This window comes from Oryzias melastigma, linkage group LG3 (genome assembly GCF_002922805.2).
Source record: "Oryzias melastigma strain HK-1 linkage group LG3, ASM292280v2, whole genome shotgun sequence".
Classification (NCBI taxonomy): domain Eukaryota; kingdom Metazoa; phylum Chordata; class Actinopteri; order Beloniformes; family Adrianichthyidae; genus Oryzias; species Oryzias melastigma.
Genome location: NC_050514.1, coordinates 32,259,216 through 32,279,150, shown reverse-complemented (window position 1 = coordinate 32,279,150; position 19,935 = coordinate 32,259,216). Strand labels below are relative to the sequence as shown.

Below are 19,935 nucleotides of genomic sequence, written 5' to 3'. Positions count from 1 at the left end.
TTTGGGCAAAACAGGAAAATGATTTATTTTTTAAATTCATTTAGATTACATTTTGACTGAAATGGGAATCCTCTAGAAATCTTTCATGCGGGTAGCCTACAATGCAATTCAAAATGTTAGACTTTTTTGCATGTGATTGCTTTGCACAGGATTTAATAAATATTTTTGGAAGTATATTCAAACCTTAAGAATATAAACATTTTATTAAGACTATTTATTAATCCAAGGTGTTCTTCCAAATGACAAATCATTGAAACGCATTGCATTGTGGTCTTTATTTGCCAATTTAGTAAGCATTGATGCACACTTGTTTTTTGCAGAGACTTCTGGGAAATTTGGAGTTTTAGAAGTGTAGATTTTGACACCCCAACAAAATGGTGAATTTCCAAAATAGTGCACTAAATAGTAAATGGAGAGGAAATTGGGACCAGGCTTTTATTTTTATCGGTTATCAAGATTATGCGCCTCCAAGTGTCTCCTATGTAATTATCAGCAATTACCTAACTCCAATTCACTTGTCTTTTTATTGCTCTGCCCACTACTGGTTTTATGTCAAAACGTTTTTATTTCTTTGAAGTTCTCCTGCCTGTCGTTTAAATCTTCCTGATCCCGATCTCTGCTGGACGCGCCCCTTAATGAACCTAGTTTTGGATTTGGTCTTAGCAAGCCTCATTTAGATTTAACTTTACTGGACATGAGTGTAAAAACTGTCAGAAGAGGAAGCCTTGGAACTTAACGACAGGTTTCTGAGTCGATCTGTCTGTAAGCATCCCTTCACTGCCACCAGTAATGGAATCACCACCCCCCTAAGGGCTGGTTTATACTTCACAGCATTCACTCTCGTTGCTGTGGTCGCACGGCTATCCTGACCCCATCCTGGTCACTCCTAAAGCGAACTGCAGCATCTTTATCTCTGCAAGCCCCAGCTATATATATATATATATATATATATATATATATATATATATATATATATATATATATATATTAATATTTGTTCTACTTTAATGTGTGTTTGATTAGATGGGTGTATGGAGCAACAGACTACCATGTAATTTTTGTCCGTCTATAATGTTCTAAACTGAAACTAGGTCACCTGATATTTAAAACAATATTTAAATCATCTATTTAAACTTAAGATGGAACAACTCTGTGCAATAAATGGTATTGGGGTTCAGTTTAGCATTTACTTTTTTAAATTACTATCAAAAATGTTCCTCTTTTTACGCACAAAGGTTGCACCATTGCTTACCCATGGATGTGAAGATGGATGTGAACTATTGTTACTTTTACTTTTCTGACTGGTGAGATGTTTGTACAAAGTAAAACAGTTATGCTATGCTCAGAATTTCATTTTTAATCTTCGCCTTTACATTCAATACAAGTTAATAGCTGTGTTTCCATCACACATTTGCGCTAAACTTTGATAAAGAAATATCATTTTCACAATGTAACTGCGCAGAACTTCTACATCAAACTGATTTAAGAGACACTTTTTGCGGGGCGGCATGTGAAAACGAAAAAGCAATCTTCATTGGTTTGCCACTTTAATTTTGTCACAGAATGAGCAGTGCTGAAGAAGAAAATGGAAAAGCTGTTCAGAGAATTGCTTTTTCATTTTATTTAAGAGACAAGAAATGCAGGTACATTTTGAAAATGAAAAACCATTTCTGTTAATCCATTTTAATTTTCAAATTTGACATTTCTAATTTAATTTTGGAACTTTTTGAAAATGAAATATCAAATGCCATTTTCTTTATCATTTTAATTATGCCACAGAATGAGCAGTGTGGAACAAGAAATGGAAAGGGCCGTTCGGAGAATTGCTTTTCATTATATTTTAGAGACGAGTAAAGCAGGTACATTTTGAAAATGAAAACGCATTTCCAGTATTGACTTTTATTTTGAATTACGAGTCACAAACGCTTCCATTGATGCAAAACATTCAACAAACCAAAAGAAATAAGTAACTATGATACAGAACTAACATGTTTAGCGATAAAACAGACAAAAATAGTAGAAATATAAATAATTTGTAACTTCTTGGCCTTTGAATACAACAATAAAAACAGGTGAAAAGTAACTTGTCAAAAGTATTTCAATAGAGTGAACATGCTGCATACAGGCTTCTTCTCTGCTGCTTCTGAAATCTCAGAACTGGAGAGAGCGTTGAGGCCGTGACTCAGCTCGGTCTGTTTAGCAGATACAGAAAAGTTTCAAACAAGAGTGGAAATATCGATACCTTCAGGTCGGTATCAATCTTGAGATTGACACTATCGATACATTGGAGCGATCCGCCCAGCACTAGCTTTCAAGTGCTACATAGGAATTCCTCCTGGATGGTTGAATTGACAAAAAACAGGATGGAAACTTTTTTTTAGGTGTGTATTATCACTTTAGATTATCACATTTTAATCCCCCACCAGCAGCCAATCAGAATCAAGTATGCCTTTGTCACACAACAGTTAAGCAGAATTAATGTGGTAATATAACCCAAAATGTGATGTCATGTGGACAGCAGGTCTTAGAAGGTTAAATGAAACTCGTGTAGAGCTAATAGGATTTTCTCAGACTCAAAAGTCAAACTTTGCTGGTGGAATACAACAGGCAATTATTTAAAGTGCTAAAAATCCTAACCAAATACAACATTTAAAGTAGAAAAAACAATCTTTGTTTCTGTCCATTTGTGTTCAAACATTTAATTTCCACAAATCATACATCTGTAAAGCAACTGTTGGTCCTGCAGTGCTTCAAACTGTTGCATTGTTCATTAATGACACCATGCTTGTCTCCAGTACGAGTTCTTAAACTTTGTCTTTGGTCTCCTGCAGGTTTTTTCATCTTTCTCTGCTTCATTTTCTCTCAACTTCACCAAATGAGAACCCAAGAACCACAAACACCCTGGATATTTTGGATCAGTTACTCCCTCTAGTGGACTTTTATGTTCTTCAGTCATGGATCTGAGATCCATCACCGAAGAACATTATTTATTTTTATTTTTTGGCAACATTTTTTATCTCTAGTGTTTGTGCTCTTTTCTGTGACAGAGTATTAGGGCCAACACAAAAAAAGGAAAATTATGAGACTTAAAGTCGTAAATCTACAACTTTAAACCTAGTAAATTTACATAGCTTTTCTCGTAAATGTCTGATATTTTTCTTATAAATTCACGTTTTAAAGACGTATATTTACAACTTTGACAGTAATACATTTATGACTTTAAATCTTGTAAAATTATAAATTGTCTATCCACGACTTTTAAAGGCATAAATATCCAACTTTATTCTCATAGTTTAACAGTTACAACTTTTATTCTTGTAACTTTATGACTTTCAAGGAGTAATAATTAAACATTTTGTGGTTGTGAAATGGCCCCAAATACTCTGTCTTACTTTGCACATATTTAGCACTAAATTATTTCTGAACAGCTGTCATGGTTACATCTGTTAGGGATGGAATTTCCTATATTGTAAAAATCAACAGAAAAACTGAGTCATGGGACAAAAAAATTATACATCTATACATCCCCATAGATTTCAGTTACTATAAATATTTTTGTTTCTTTGGGCAGAATAGAAAAGTACTTCATTTTGTTAAACTTTTTTAGTTAAAATGGAAATCATCTATAAAAAAACTTAACCAGGTAGCCCACAGTTGGATATAAAATATTTCACGTTTTTTGCATGTGATTGTTTTGCACAGAAATTAAGAAGTATTTGGGGAATTTAGTATTTAAATATGTCAGGTTTCTAATATCAAGGCCTTATTTCATCACCCATAATAAGAACGCTAAGTTTTTTAAAATGAAGAGCGATATTGGATGATGTCAGAGATTATCCGTATACTGTGTAAATGCAAATGGAATCCAAGTAACGCAGTCATGAATAAATAGATATTTGGTTACACCCATATACACACACTACTTTCTAACCCCCAATATTTCATTTTGAACACATGCACACTGCTTTTTTTCACTCATTTTCCAATTTAAAAAACTAATAAATAAAAACATTTAACGATGACTATTTATGAATCCGTTGTGTTCTGATGATAAAAACTTCACTGATTAATATAAAAATAAATTTAAATAGATGTTAAAATGACAAATTATTCAAATGGAATACTTTGTGGTCTTTATTTTCCCATCTAGTGAGGATTCATGCATCCTGGGAAATTTGGAAGGCACTAGAATTTGGAAATGTAGATTTTGACACCCTGGCTAAACGATGCACTGAGTAGTGACTGAACTGGGACAAAGTCTTCGTCTGTATCCGTGGTTATCAGGATTCTGTGCCTCCTTGTGTCTCTTCGTTTATTCCCAGCCATCACTCTCATCGCATCTACCTGTTCACCTGGCTTTTTATTGCTCCGCCCCTTGTTTTTTTCTGTCAGGAGAAAGCCAAAGTTCCAGAGTTAAAGCTGCATGTAAACTACAAAGATCCAACAGGAAATTAATCTGGAATCTTCTCTTTGTGAGTTCAAAATGCCTCGATGTGGCTATCTGTTCTTTTAGAACATTTTCAATAAATTCTTTAAGGACTTTAAATATTTTTTGAAGCATTTTGAACTCTTACTCTGGGAATAAAATAGTGCCGAAGTTGCTTTGTGTTTGTTGAGGTAAAGTTAATCCACTTGGTGAACATCTCCGCAAACAAATGCTGTTATTTCAGTTTATCATTTGGTGTCCTGAATGTCAGTCGGGGGAATTTCCTTTGCTGCCAACAGGACGATCGTGTCTATTCATTAACTTTACTGCCCACTGACAGCTCACCACACTGAGCTCCATTGAAAGGTAATCTCAGTATTGGTGTTATATTGATCTTGGACTGAACATTTGCATTAGGCAAATGTATTCATAAACCCAAACAAGCTACACTGTGTTGAACTTGAGTTTACCCAGCCAAAGCGACGCTCTGCAGACCAGTTCTTCCCTTTTCATCCTGGAGACAAGAACTTGTGGATTCTTCTAAATGCTGCTGTGAATGTCCTTATTGCTCTGTTGCAGCAGATTTTCCTTTTCCTCTGTTTTCACATGGATGGAGTAAGGTAAATGGTCAGTTTTAAAGATTTAGACAAATGTATTTGACAAAATCCTTTCATACTTGGACTAATAGTGTTTTTTTTTAGAATAAAAGCTGTGCTTTGTGCACTCCTGCCATTGCTGATGCTCAAATTACAGGCTGAGGAAGCTACAACATCTGATCAAAGCAAGTGCATTTATTATTTTCTTAGATTTTATTTAAAACTGTCACTTAATTTTTGTTCTGAACATATTAACTATTCTGACTTTGGTCTTTTTATTTTTTTTCTTCAGCTACAGCATGGATTATTATACTCAATTATGGCCTTACTATAGATGTGGCTGACTCGAAGTGTACGATCTTTGAGCAGAAATCTGAACCACAATGTATAAACGATGGACCAGAGTGTCTCATTCAGTATACAAATGGATATCAGAAGACAGAATTTAATGAATCAAACTTCAGTCTGAATGCCTCAGTGACACATCTTCCCGGCAGAGACGATTATGTCATCCATGGATGTAAGTAATCTCTTAATAAGATACCAGTGAGTGAGCATGATGAGGGATTTATTACTTATGTTCAGAGGAACTCATTAGAAAAGTAATATGTTGCATTATCTCCTTACATATCATTGTAAATCACAGTGAGATCGTGAGGCAGGAAAAAAATGAAAAATGCATTTTATTTTTACATTTATATTTATTCATTTTTTTTTTCATTTAAATTAAATTCTTGAATTTTGTCTCTGTGAAGATTCTTTATCATCTCGTTCGGTTCCATAACAATTGTAGTGAAATGGGCTGAGCCATGTCTATGCTTATGGGAAGAAGGCGATTAAGACATCATTTCATGTCTTAAGTCTTTGTTCCAACTGCCCTTAAGGGTGGATCTGGGCAAGACGGCCAAACCTCTTGCAAGTGACTAGTTGTTTTTCACTAAGCCTGTGTGTCATGGCTACTTTAACCTGCTCTTATTGTGTTATTTTTTTCTTATTCTTTTTCAAGCAAAAATACCTAATTTTCCCATTTTCTTTTCTTTGATTCAAAGTAGATTTACTGTTTCTCCAATTCCCAACTATTAAATTTACCAAATAGAAAAAAACCATTGGTAATTTAAGTCACTTAGTCAATTAATTATATAATAATGGTCATATCTAAATATGAATTACTGTGTGATGGATTTGTCACTTTATGTGCTCTACTTCTAGAGCACTTTGAAACTTAACGTTTTACAGTCCTATAAGACATTCTAAGACAGTAACAGTATAAAGTCAGGTGTTACTAACATGTAATCTTTAATGTGTTACAGTTTGGACACGTGTTTTACAAGTTGTAAGCAAAAGATTGAAGCTTATCTAAATAATAAGTTTTGTGTTTTAAAAAGAATAATGATAAAAAAAGTTGCTGTATTTTTTTGTGACATTCTGATACAGGTTTAACTAATGTCTCCAAGCATTTACATATTTCCACTGGGATGCAGGATTATATTGATGCCAGATCGTATGAAAATTTTTCTTTGCAACCAGGTTATGCTTTAACTCTTTAGCTGTTATGACTGTAAACACATCTGCATGCATGCAAAACACTTTATCATGTCAGTTTATCCCACTATTTTAATTTTACAAGCCACTACAGGTTAGCTGTACTGCTGACTTTACTCACAGGTTCCAGTAGAAAGACATAAAGAATACAACTCCCACAACCAAAAGACTGAGTGATCAGCCATTACGGAGAAGTTAAACGCACACAGGTTTGCAGAAAACAACTTTTGGAAAAGTGGATAATTTGTCCAACATTTAAAAGAAATTATTCTAAAATAAAAGCAACTTTTGGACTTAAACTTCTTTCCTTCAATCAGTATTTATGTAGTCTGCTTCTGCAGCTTTTTAAAGCCTTAGTCCTGTTATGAATGTTTTGCTTGTTCCACGAGCAGCAGACGGGTTGACAGGAGTGAAACACCACTATGGGTCCGTAGAGCTAAAGCAGGGTCAGGCAGACAGAGGTCAATCACAACCATAGAAGCATCAGGGGTCATGCTTTGGTAATCATGGTTCAGGGGTTGGTCAGGGAAGGCGGCAGACAAACAGAGTCGGAACAGAACCAGAGTCAGGAAACCCGCTCAGCAATGCAGACAAAATGGCACAAACAATACTTCGCAACTGAGTGAGGGTCGGTGACACAAGACCATCACTAATGACCTGGAAAAAAAATGAAATATTAACTTATGACATTAAAAAGGCAAAGGACCGTTTAAATTTTAATGAACCCCTCAGTGCACAAAACATCCGAATTGAAGCACCTTTAAAAGACAGTAACAGGAGTCAGTGTCAGGACTCACTCAGCCACGTTCTCCTCCGACCACCAGAGGGACCCCTATCCTGAGTGCTAACCATGTTCAGCACCTTTCTCACTACAACTCCCATCAGCCACCACTTTAGCCTTATCCATGCACAGCTGATCATCATCATCCTCATCAGAACCACCGGCATTTGTATTCACTCCAGCCTCAACTTCAGTGCGAAGTCTTGATCGTGTTTACCTGTCAGTCTGAGCAGGTTTTCCATACTTTGATTCTCTGTTTTTGACCCACTACTGTTTATTTGTTCCCTCACCTCTGTGTTTTTGACCTTTGCCTGCCTTTTTGACTCTATGTCTTGCCCTTGCTCTGTTCCATGAAACCGTTGGCAAATGGATCCTATAATGTCACAGCCTCTTCGTCACAGTCAAGCTAGTTTACTTAGTCACCTGCATTTTACTCCCTGTGTCACTGATTTTTTTTTTAAGTTAAATTTTTGCTTGCATAAATCAATCTCCTCCATGATGTGTCTCCAGTTAATAAAAATGACCAAATCTACACAAATCTTCGATTGCGATCAGATCTTGGTGTTCATTCTATAAACTGGATTTATTTTTCTACAAAGGTTTTAACTTTGAGTCTAAACGAGTGAGAAAAATGTGGAGCTGGTCATGATTGTCTGAGATAATTGTATCAAGTGTGAAATGAGGGATTTTACAGCCTTAAAACACGGATATTATTGTGTCAAAATAAGGATGTTTCATGACAACTTTGTGGATTTAACCTCCACTTTTTTGCTTGTATTGAGCAAGAAATGGACGTCTGAGGAGAGGAAAACTCTCCAAATAGAACAACAATAAACCTTTAGCAGCATCAAACCCAGTACATACCAATGTCTCCCCATTTCATGGTTCAGGTCTGAGTGTATTTTGCATTCAAAATAAGACCCTTGTGGTACTGTGATGTTTTGATTATTATCTCTATAATTTAACAATTGCCCCTTTTTTTTTCTCACGTGTTCAATTTTAAAAGAGGTCTGGGTTTAGTGATGTCAACTTTTGATCTCTGGTTCAAGTTAGCAAATCAGGACTCGACAAACCCCTTAAAAAGTATCTATCCCCCTAAACTTGGTCAGTCTTCTGCTCAGTGACGAAACGTGTAAATAAATGAGAATCTTCTTCGACATTTATGTATAGATTACACAAATCTCATTGATTACAAAGACAGAAGGCCTTAGAAGTGAGACGATCTCAATGGTAAATCTCTAAACATTTCAGTAACTAGATCTCAATGCTATTTGGAGCTTATACTTGTATTATTCATGAAACATTTAACTGTTTTAATGATGTGATCAACTGTTCTGATAAATCTGCTTTAACCAATTAATGAGTTTTCTTACACTCTCATCATGATTCTTGTCCTCTCTTAGTTGCAAATTACTCCATACTCTCCTGCCAAGATTCCTCCATCTTACCACTTCTTGAGGATCTGTGCAGTGAAGATTGTGGCATTGAGAGCTTGGCGAATCTCTTATCGATAAAGGATTTTTGTGAACACCTCGTCAGTCAGAATGTCAGCATCAAAACAATCTACATAAAGTAAGTCTTAAAGTCGGCTCTGCTTGCTATTGAAATTCTCTGATTTATTCCCCACTGTTTAAAAAAAAATTTCTGACTTCTCCTGTTTTATTTAAAAAAAGTATCTCTCAAAAATGTATTTTTATGAATTTTTAATTAATAAATGTCTTCAATTGTTTTCTTAGTGTTCTATGACACATTTTTTTTATTTCTGTAGGATGGAAAGAGAGATCATCCATGATCTTATGAAAAACTGCCAGAACAGAAATTTGACTGAATACAACCTGAAGAAACTGTCCATAAACATCTTCAATTTCTCAGACGAAGCTCTAACAATGTCAGGAGGACTAACAGCAATGAAGATGGAAGCGCCGCAGGTAAATGTGTTCCTGAACAAAACCAATAATGAATCAAAAACATGGTCCCTGACATTTTTTCTTTTTCATGTCTGTGAAAAGCTGCCGACCAAGAATTCATCATTCATTCCTGAAATCTGGATGCCTCTGGACGCTTTGCACAAAATCCCAGCAGAAAGGAGGGTTGTTGCTTTGGTCAGTTACATGAACCACAGCCAGTTCCAGGTACCGTTCCATCCATAATCTATTTAATGTTCCTCAGACGCACACGTTTGCAGACATTTTTGTCATTGTGGATTCCTAAACTTAGTTCAATGAGGAGCAAATCTCATCCATGGTACTCAGGATTGAGCTGCTGGAGCAGCGCTACATGCAGGATCTGACTCAGTCAATTACCATGATTTTCCAGATTGAAGAAATGGATTCCAGACTGTCTGTGAGTCTGCTCCTCTTTTTCTTATGATTAATTAACTTAATTTTCACAGATCTATACGAATAAAAACACAGAAAATCTCTTTGTTGAGTTGATTCTTAAGCAGTATGTGGAGTTTCTGGGTTTAATCCAGTTTATTTGTGTTTTGCAGAATAACTCAAAGCTGCAGTGTCGCTATTTCAATGAGCAGGGTTGGTATCTCTACTCTTGATCAAACCTTGTGGAAATAATATCATTTCTGTGCATTAAGTCGCTAATTAGAAAAATATTCATGTCTTCCTCCAACTGTAGAACCAAGATCATAAATTATTTAAAACCAAATGACCAATAAAGACACTGTATGCATCAAATGAAAATGCACTTTAATTAACAAATAAACATGTTATAGAAACTGCAGTTGTAGATAAAAATCCAGGCAATCCTGAGGTCATGGGGAGGGGTGGGGTTCATTCCACTGACCTTCTTGAACTACACATGATAAGCTGCATCCCACATCCCCCTCAGAACAGGCAAAGGATGAAGGATGGTCCATCCTGTCTGTTAAGAGGTTTGACTGTATCTGAGAACTGGACCAAGTGATTGTGAAGTCACTCATAGAAAATGATTTATGTCTTAGCTACAACTAAATCAATTCAGTAGCCATTTTTATTGCATTACAATGTCTGTTTTTTGGAACTAGAAATGTCAGTAAGCAGTGATTGGTTCAAGTCGGTCTGAAAATATTGTTTCTATGGCAACCACTCTCGCCATGCAGGAGGAAACTAACCTTGAAAGGTTCAGAACGGTCAGATCCTTCTGTATTAGAATGCACGATGGAGGATCCACATGTGACAGACTGCTGATCTCTTGGGTGTACCCTCCCTTTAACCCATTGACTGTATACCATATGTCTTCCATTGGTGGCCGGTTTGTAATTGACTCCAGTCTCCAATAAACACAGGGTCTAACAGGTGTTTGTTACTTTAGACGCTTGTCTCTATTAGTGGCTGGGAGCCAGCTGCCAAATTTGGCCGGGGCTACTATTAGAAAATATAAAAAAACTTGACTAAACCAGTGTGACATCACCCATAGAAAATGGCTTACTTCAGGTTTCAACCAAATTAATTCCATTTAATTGGCATTTTTCCGTAATATGTCTGTCTCTATATTGGAACCAGAAGTACTCAATTATAAGAGATTAGTTTGAGTCAATCTGAGTCCAATAACCAATCCCAAAACCTAACCCATTCCTATGGCAACCACTTTCTCCAATCAGGAGCTAGCATGTTGGAAGGCCACACCCACTTCTTTAGACCAGCAGGTACTTCCTGTTTGGAACGCGACGTGGGAAGGGGTTGCTCAGTCTAGTTCTCATGTACAGCCAATACTTTTGCCCTGCAGTAGCCGGGATAGGCTCCAGCAACCCAGTGACCCCAAAAGGAATTCAGCACACTTGGAAAATACATGATAGACGACTCAAATGCAAGAGAAAAACTCACTCACAAATGCAATTTTTAAAAATTGAGTTAAATAAGAAGCATAAAAAATTGAACTTTTGTGTAAAATGTGGACAACTGGACTGTACCTACAGAACTGCAACCATATTATTACTGAGGTTTGTTAATTAACAGGAGCAATTGTGTGTTACAACCCCAAGTCTGACGTGTTCCTCACACAGGAGGTCTAAGCAAAACCTGGATTGTACAAATGTAACCCTTTCAAGTCTGACATTATTTGTAATTATAGAAAAAAATATTTGTCAATGTTTTTTTCATTCAAGGTGATGCTAAATGAAGTGGAGTCCTTTATATAAGTGTATGTTTGAAACTAGTAACACGCGGAAGGAATGAAGGGGTTAAACAAGATCTTAGAAGCATGAATGAAAGTCGTCCTAAACACTTTGAAATTACAGTCAACAACCATCTACTCTGTACTAGAGAAAACATAAATGTGAAGTTTGGACGGGTGAAAATCTACTCAAAAAAGGTTATGCAACTCCAGTTTGGCTGAGTCGTCCGACACAACAATGACTCCAAGTTCAATCGTTTTTTAAGACTAATCACCTCCAAATCTCATTGATATGCATCAGGACTTTGAAGGAAAACAGGCCATAGTTACTTTGGCAGAAGTTGAATCATCATTTTGAGACAGCTTATGAATTCTTTTTTAAATACTTATGATTAAATTATTCTTTTTTTCTTGTTCCAGGTCTGGAAAAACATTCTGAGTATTGGAAAACTGATGGATGTGAGGCCACAGTCAACAAAACCACTGTTACCTGCAAGTGCAACCATGCAACACCATTTGCTGTCCTGCTGGTATCAAGACACACAAAAGACACGAACAACAAACATAAGAATCTGTCAAAAGATGTTGCAACATCATCTTTACTCCCTACTTCCTCACACGGACAGAGTTTCGCAAAGATAACCTCAAAAACAGAAACGTGTCACGGAATCTTCTACCATCAAATTGACTCATCATTTATTTGCCCTTTGGGTCTAAAGATTCTGACCTTTGACAACAAAACCACATTTTTCTAAGAAAATATGTCAGTTGGAGTCCAGTTTGCTTAGTCTTGTTTAAAATGTGGTGTCATATTTTCTTCTGTTCCTAAAGTAGAGATTTATCACCATTTTTATATTTCAATTCAGCCCACTTCAGTCCATTAAAGCCAGATTATCTCCAGATTTTTTGATCAGCAGATTACATTGAAGTGTTTTTGTTGTAACCTCTGAACTGAGCAACAAAAGGCAACACTACAACCACTATGTTGTTTTTGCTTAATTGCATCAGAATTGTTGCTTTTAATGCAAACAGGGACAGAAATAACTTTGGTCCATAACTAACTTGATCAAATAAAAACTATATCTGAATCTTCTGTCTCCAGATAAGAGATCCAATAGCAGAAATCCACTGGATGATCCTCTCATACATCAGCTATATAGGCTGTGGCCTTTCAGCTTTCTTCTGTGCATTAAGTTTCCTGATATACATATTTGGCAAGTAGGTATACACACACCAGAGACACATACACAGATAACATGTTAAAGATATCCTCTTTTTGTGTTTTTTGTGAAAACATCTGGAAAATAACACTTGCAGGAATCCATAAACACATTTTAGTCTGTTGGTAATCATCGCTGTCTTCCTTGTTTAATTACTGCCACCTGGAGCTCAAAACAAGAACTGCATTCACACATTTAAGGTCTAAAAAACAAAATGTATATCAGGTTGCTGTTATTTGTCTATTTTTAGGTGTGATCAGTGTGAGTAAAAGGCTAAAAAAACAACAAAGTAATAACAAAAAAGACTGAGAAGTGAAACTTAATTTATTGACTGTAAAGATAATTAAAAAAAAAAACAATATTTGCAATAAAAGCATAGCTATAATCAGAATGGTTGATCAAATATAGTAAAGAGAAGATAAAAAGAAAAACTTGCAGCTCATTTATAACATAAAACATCGACAATGAAACATTTTGATTATAAGTATTTTTAAGTTTAGGGGAAAAAGTGTTATGATTGTAAGTATTTTTTTTAGTTTTGCGAGTAAAATTGTTTTTATTACACATATTTTTGAATTTAAAGAGTAAACGTGTTATATAATAATATAATATATATAATTGCAATTATTTTTTTTGTTTTAGGAGTAACATTGTTTTGATTATTTTTAAGTTTAGTGAGTAAAAGTGTTATGAATATAAGTATTTATTAGAGGTTGAAGAGTGAAAGTGTTTTGATTACACATAACTTTAAGTTTACGAAGTAAAAGTGTTATGATTGCAAGTATTTTTGAGATTTAAGGGTAAAATTGTTTTGATTACTAGTATTTTTAAATTTAAAGAGTAAAAGTGTTATGATTGCAAGTGCTTTTTTTTAATTCTAAGAGTAAAATTGTTTAGATTATAGGTATTATTTTGAGTTCAAAGAGTGAAAGTGTTACGACTGCAAGTATGTTTTTGAGTTTAAGGAGTAAAATTGTTTTGACTACACATATTTTTAAGTTTAGGGAGTAAAAATGTTATGATTAGAGGGAATTTTTTTGTTTTAAGGGAAAAATAGTTTTGATGACACATATTCTTAGGTTTTAATGGTAGCGTTGTAATTGCAAGTATTTTTATTGAGTTTCAAGAGTAAAAGTGTTTTGATTACACATTTTTAGGTTTAAAGAGTGAAAGCGTTATGATTGCAAGTATTTTTTTTAGTTTTGGGCTTTCTTCAGGATTCTGAAAATCAACCAGCAGATTATTTCTACACTGTTAAACATCTTTGCTCATGTCTCAGAAAAATTACCCTCAGAAAACGAAGGTCCTCCCACAGAAGTCTGGTGTCATCTTCTATGTGCTTCTCCCAACAGGAAAAACAAAATGGACTTCTCCATGTCCATTCACGTCTCCCTGAGCGGCGCCCTGTTTCTGCTCAACTCCACCTTCCTGCTGACAGAGTGGGGGGCCACGGTGGAGCTCAGCTGGGTGTGCGAGTTTGTGGCAGCCTTCATGCATTACTCGCTGCTCTGCAGTTTCACCTGGATGGCCATAGAGGCCTTTCACCTGTACCTGCTGCTGGTAAAGGTGTTCAACACCTACTACAAGTACTACCTGCTGAAGCTGTCAGCGGTGGGATGGGGTGAGTGCTGATCTGGAGTCACACCTGATGTTAGACGACAGTTTGTGTTTAACCGAGTCCGTCACAGGGGTCCCTGGTCTGATTGTGGCGGTTTCTCTGGGAGTGAAGGACTTCAAGCAGCTTTATGGAGCCAAAGAGTTAACCATGCTGGATTCTAACCAAACCAGCGCAATGTGAGAGCATTTCTGACTCATTAATTTATGACTTGATGATCATTTGGTGATGTCTTTGTACAAAAAGATCACTTGCAAAAACTATTAACGCTCATTTTCCACCCATCATGCAGTTCAAAAAGATAATTACCGACTGTACTTATCATTAATGAGCAGTTAAAACTGTTGGACAAAACAATATCAAAACCCCAAACACTAAACAAACCAAGAAAACGGCACAGAATACAAAGAATCCTGTGCCTATTTACACATTGTAATATAATTTAAAACCAACAACAAACAGTTCCCTGTTTGAAAGACAATACGCCACAGATGTTAAATATACTTCCACACTGCAAGAATGGAATTTTAAAATCATAAAACACTTTTTTTTTTTTTTTTTAGAAAAAATTGTCTTATTTTTTGTTTTGCAAGAAAACAAAATCTTGTGTGAACAATCATGCACAAACTGTGAACAAACTGTGTTCAAATGTGTCAACAAACTTCCCAAAATGATAGGAAGAGCCTCAGCTAACTAAACAATATTTTATTAAATCCCCAAACAAATCAAACAAGCAAACCGTAGCAGAAAAACGCAAAATCTGCAAAATAACATGTTAAATTCTGCCCTCAAAGTTGAAAACTTGCGTTAAGAGCGAGCTAACACTATTTCATGATTTGCAGTTTTTAGGCAAACAACATAGTTTCTGTAGAGCGACAGGAGTTCTATAGAAATGTATCTCCGATGAGGCAATTGTTTTTGTTATATTAGGCTATATAAATATAATTGAACTGAATCTCTCAATTTTGGTTGGGACTACATGGGACAGAGTTACTGAGAGCTCTCTGTTTACATGCCCTCCCACTAGCTTACAGCCCCTCACACCCCCACCCTAACATCACTGGTGCAAAAAAAATGGCAAACATTATTGGAGCTATCCGGCGTACTTTATACATCACAAATACGATCTGTTTCAACAAGTTTTTTTATCCTGATAAACAACAGATTAAATAAAGAAATGTTTCTTTATAAATGTCCTTCATCAGAAAAATGCCACGAGAAGATGTTAAAAATACTATTTTCATTGGGTCCAATGGCGTTCCTCTTAGCATTCTGTCATCAAACCACATTTAAAAAAAGATAGAAATACGCTCTCTAGAGTCAGATAAATGCTGCAAGACAGAAAAAAGCAGCTAAAGTTGGGTTTAGCAGGCAGTTTTTTTTTTTTTTTTATAAATGGTTCACCCATTTCTCCTGATTTCTAAAAGGTTCAGTGACTTGCAAATGTTAAAAACTGATCAAAATATTTCTTTGTGTGAAATCTGATGTAAAAAAAATCAGTTTTATGAAAAAAAAATTCCACACTAACTCATAAAAAACTCCAACTTATTGAAGGATGAAACTAATATTTCATAAATCAGAGGCTTTTTTTTAAACTGATTTTTTTTTCTGCAATTAAGGTGACTTAACTCTGACTTGATTTCCCTCGGACACGTTTTCTAATGTTGCACATTTAATCTTACAAGATTTTAAAATTTCAGTTAAAAAAGTTCAATGTAAGTAGTCTTGTCTTTTGGCCATCTGTCACCACCTGAAGAGTCCTCTCTGTATTTTATATCTAAATAACTGTTGGAATCCTAAAGAAAATGAACGAGGAATTCAACTTTTATTTTGATTATTATGATCTTGAGCTCTCTTAAGCGTAATGTCTCTTTTATTCGTCTTCCAGCTGCTGGATCATCGATGACTCCTTCTTCTACTCGTTGAATCTGGTTTATTTCATCCTCATCTTCATCTTTAACTCTGGTATTCTGATGGCGGTGGGCTCCAGCATCTGCAGGATGAACATGCTTGTCAAGAGTCCAGGAAAGTGTCAGGCAGACCAGCAGAGGTTCAACGCGTCCTGCAGGAGCGGCCTAACCCTGCTGGGTCTCACCTGCCTGCTGGGGACCACCTGGGGTCTGGCCTTCCTGGGATCGGGATATGTCAACTACCCCGTCCTCTACCTGTTCTGCATACTGAACTCCCTGCAGGGTGAGTCAATCGGTTGGAGCTCTGCACTGAACGGTGTTGTCTGAATGTGCTGTTTTGATCTTTTCTCTAAGGTTTCTTCATCTTCATGTGGATCTGCTTCACAGCCAAGAGGCAGAGGAAGAGGCAAATGGAGGAGAAACTGACCTCAACTCCCATGAGGACGTCAGCGCTCAAATCTGAGTAGATCTCCATCCTTTATCTGGAATCATCTTCTCTTAACAAGCACATTAAAGACTATAAAATCACATGTATGTTTTGTTTCAGATATTTTTACTTTTATAACAATTGAGGTTTTAATATAAAATAAGTCTAATATTTTATATCCTTAACATTGTTTGTATTTTTCTAGATTGGCAATTATTTCAATTTCTGTTGAATTCTTTTTCATTCTTTCATTCATTTTCCTGACCGCTTCGTCCCTTTCAGGGTCGCGGTGTTGAATTCTTGTTCTTCTTAAAACAATAAAAAATTGTTTTATTTTTTATCCAACTCTTTTCGTTTGTTTATTCATTTTTGAACAGTAAATAAAGCTCAACCAAACAAGCTTTTCTCTAAAAGTAAAATGAGTCAAAAAGCATTCATTTCCATTTTACGATTTGGGATTTACTTTAACGATGTAGTAAACAAACAAACATAGATATTTAAAAATCAATTCGAAAAAAATGGTGAAAAATATAAGACATTTACAAATTTTCTCTGTTCGGAAATAAATTGCAATTAATAAAAACTACAAACAATTATGCGTTTTTACATTTCATTCTTTGCTTTTTTACTTTTATGTATTTTTTTATTTGTGGATTTATATATATATATATATATATTCAATTAAATTTTCCTTTTTTCTATTTTCCAACATTTCTTGTGCATGTAAATGAGGTGGGCAGTGCTTTGGTACAGATGGCCCCTCCCACACATTTCCTGTCTGCAATGCATCCTGTTGGCGGCTGAAATTATTTGATCTATAACAATTTTAAGGGCGTTTGTGTACTATGTTTTTTTTTTTTTTTTCCACTGTGAGACTGAAGTCGGCGCTAGGACCTGGAGAGCTTCTGCACCCAAACCCGGCTCCGGTTCGCGTCCAGTACCACGTCTGGTGGTACTGGCTTGCGTCCGGCGCCGAGTCCCGAGAGCTGCGGACAGCAAGCTCACCGGGGGACGTTTTAAATGTTCTGGAGGTTTAAGCGTGATCCAGCCCCAGCATAGCGGTCTGTCTGCCGGCATATTCATGGCGTGAGCTCCGCTGGACACGTCGCTGCATCGAGCTGCAGCCAGAGAACGCGGCGGCAGTAACAGACTGTCAAACTATCCACAGTGTATCCCGCTTTTCTCAGTCTTTAAGGTTTTAAAAAACAAAAGTTAATTGGAAATGATAAATCTCTATTTCATTTATTACTGCAGTTCAGCAGAGGAGGAAAAGATTTGGTCCTGACAAAAAATGAACATGAAAGTGTTATGGAAATTTTATTTTTGATGTTTTTTATTTTATTTTACTGAACGTTGATTGAAGTTTAGAATTTAAAATGCCCTTCACTTGCACTTGGGCTTTTGTTAGGCATTTTATGTTACAGCCTTTTATTGTTAAGAAAGTTTATCTCAATACAATGTTACAAAATAAAGTATTTCTGATGAAAACTATCAATTTTGCCATTCCTGTTTTCATAGTTAATTGCTAAATTCCACGAAGCACACATTTTTTTTCCTTAAAAAAAGGCCAAATTTTAATTTGCAATTCATCGCGAGTTAACTCTGGACGATGCGATTAGTCGCGATTAAAAAATGTAATCGCCTGACAGCTCTAGTAGCAATATTTAGTCTTTTCGGTTTTGTCATCCATCATTTTAAAACAAGAAACATTTATCATACAAACCTTTTTTAGAACTAAAAAAAAGTTTGATCTGAACATACATATATATATACATATACATACATATATATATATATATATTTTTTTTTTAAATCTGATATTTATTGCTCAATTTAGTGCTTTTTACCAACCCTGGAACATAATCAGACCATAAAAGGGAATCCTGGATGATAAAAGCAAAACATAAAGTTAAAATTTACTTTTTGTCTTTTAAACTTAGACTGATTTTTATTTTTGAGAACTTTGGAGCAAATGTTAAAAAGTCTTTTGAGTGACTTCTTGTTTCGCGTGATAGCCACCCCCACCAGACTCCTCCTCGTGGTTTGGGTTGATGTGAAACTTGCAGCTCTCGTCATTATGCAAACTTCTGTCAGACAAAGCAGCGTCAGCCCGTGCTGGAAGTAGAAGGCAGAAGTTCGAAATGTGGATCGCTCTAGTTCTGTTCTCATCCGCTTGCTTCTCTTTGTCCCAAACTGTTAGTAAGTATTTTTTTACATTGTTTTCTTGTAAGGTGAGTGGATGTTCACCGTTATAAAGGGGTGACATCAAACGGTATCATCACTCTTGATTAATTGTCATAGATTTAGAATAAAATCATACATGTGTTTTGTAGGGATCCTATCTTCTATTAAATTCTCTGCATTTTATCTGTGTTCTTTGCAACTATTTCATATTTAAGCTATTATTGTACTAATTTACTTTTTTTGTGTGATCTTGACAGATTGGTGTGAAAATGTCCAATCTGATTGTCAAAGCAGTAATTTCTCAAGATGGCCTGAGTATGTTTTCCAGCCTTCTCTCATTTGATGTTTAATTTTGCATGTCCTTTATTTAGAAAGTAATATGTTTTGTTTAATTTAGGCAACCTTACTCTCTGAGGGTTTTAGCGACAATGAAAAACGCCTATATATATTTTTAAAGTCACAGAGTTGTTATCTGTGATCCAGAATGACATCAGTCCACCCGTAGCAGCTAAAACTACCTTAACTCTTTTAGAAAGGCTTTCTACATGTTTAAGAGTGTGGATGGAAATTTTTTTACAATTCTTTCAGATACAAATGTGTGAGTTAAGACTCATTTTGATTACACTTTTACCATAGTGCAGAGATAGAGCGGTCAACAATTCCACGTTCAGCTCCCAGCTTACCCGCCTACGAGTGGGAGGTTGAAGGTCTTGGTTTCTCTGAAGATTTTCGAGTTCCTCTCTAGATCTGATGGGTTGAGACAACAACCCTCACAATGATCATCCCACCACCAAAAAAAAAAAAGTAAAGACTGCAGCTGCTCATTCTGTTCCGTCTGTTCACGTAGATGATGTAATTTCTCAGTATTTCCACCTTGTGGTGAAACCACTTCCCAACAACTGTGATTCACTGAGCTTTGAGAGCAAGTACGGTGGTCTCTCGTTTATTGTGGGGTTACGTTTCTAAAAAATAACCTGCAATAGGTGAAATTCAACTCAATTTTATTTATACAGCCCAGTATCACAAAACAATTGCCTCCTTGGGTTCCATTCCTGCACAGAAACAGATGGTCGGTCATAAAATATGAACAGTAGCTGACTGCTAAACTAAACTAAACCCTTAGTCCC

At 35.8% G+C, this 19,935-nt stretch overlaps 2 protein-coding genes across 4 annotated transcripts in view; both read left to right on the top strand.

Moving 5' to 3' along the window:
* The first annotated feature begins 4,155 nt into the window (after positions 1-4,155).
* On the top strand, positions 4,156-17,651 carry LOC112160992 (adhesion G-protein coupled receptor G2). 3 transcript variants are annotated; one of them, XM_036211370.1, is made up of 14 exons: positions 4,156-4,472; positions 5,009-5,046; positions 5,128-5,542; positions 8,749-8,917; positions 9,114-9,273; positions 9,355-9,477; positions 9,563-9,688; positions 9,837-9,876; positions 11,873-11,982; positions 12,555-12,670; positions 14,025-14,293; positions 14,361-14,466; positions 16,176-16,480; positions 16,552-17,651. In XM_036211370.1, the coding sequence occupies exons 5-14, from the start codon at positions 9,115-9,117 to the stop codon at positions 16,662-16,664; spliced, it is 1,467 nt and encodes a 488-aa protein (XP_036067263.1). In that variant the 5' UTR covers positions 4,156-4,472; positions 5,009-5,046; positions 5,128-5,542; positions 8,749-8,917; position 9,114; the 3' UTR covers positions 16,665-17,651. The 3 variants fall into 3 exon arrangements, with proteins under 3 accessions (XP_036067263.1, XP_036067264.1, XP_036067262.1); XM_036211371.1 differs by having other exon boundaries at positions 5,006-5,046; XM_036211369.1 differs by having other exon boundaries at positions 4,726-5,542.
* Positions 17,652-18,489: 838 nt separating this feature from the next.
* Positions 18,490-19,935, top strand: part of LOC112160327 (adhesion G protein-coupled receptor G3) — a 14,879-nt gene continuing 13,433 nt past the window's right edge. The window contains exons 1-2 of the mRNA XM_024294764.2: positions 18,490-18,823; positions 19,066-19,123. Coding sequence (XP_024150532.1) covers positions 18,766-18,823; positions 19,066-19,123 — 116 coding nt within the window. The 5' untranslated portion in view covers positions 18,490-18,765. The remainder of the gene's footprint in view (positions 18,824-19,065; positions 19,124-19,935) is intronic.

What these genes read in the sequence shown, in the direction of transcription:
- LOC112160992 (XM_036211370.1), top strand. Translation starts at nt 9,115, where the DNA reads ATGGAAAGAGAGATCATCCATGATCTTATGAAAAACTGCCAGAACAGA. An exon ending in TGAAGATGGAAGCGCCGCAG is followed by an intron (nt 9,274 to 9,354) that starts GTAAATGTGTTC and finishes GTCTGTGAAAAG; the next exon opens with CTGCCGACCAAGAATTCATC. An exon ending in CTGATATACATATTTGGCAA is followed by an intron (nt 12,671 to 14,024) that starts GTAGGTATACAC and finishes TTCTCCCAACAG; the next exon opens with GAAAAACAAAATGGACTTCT.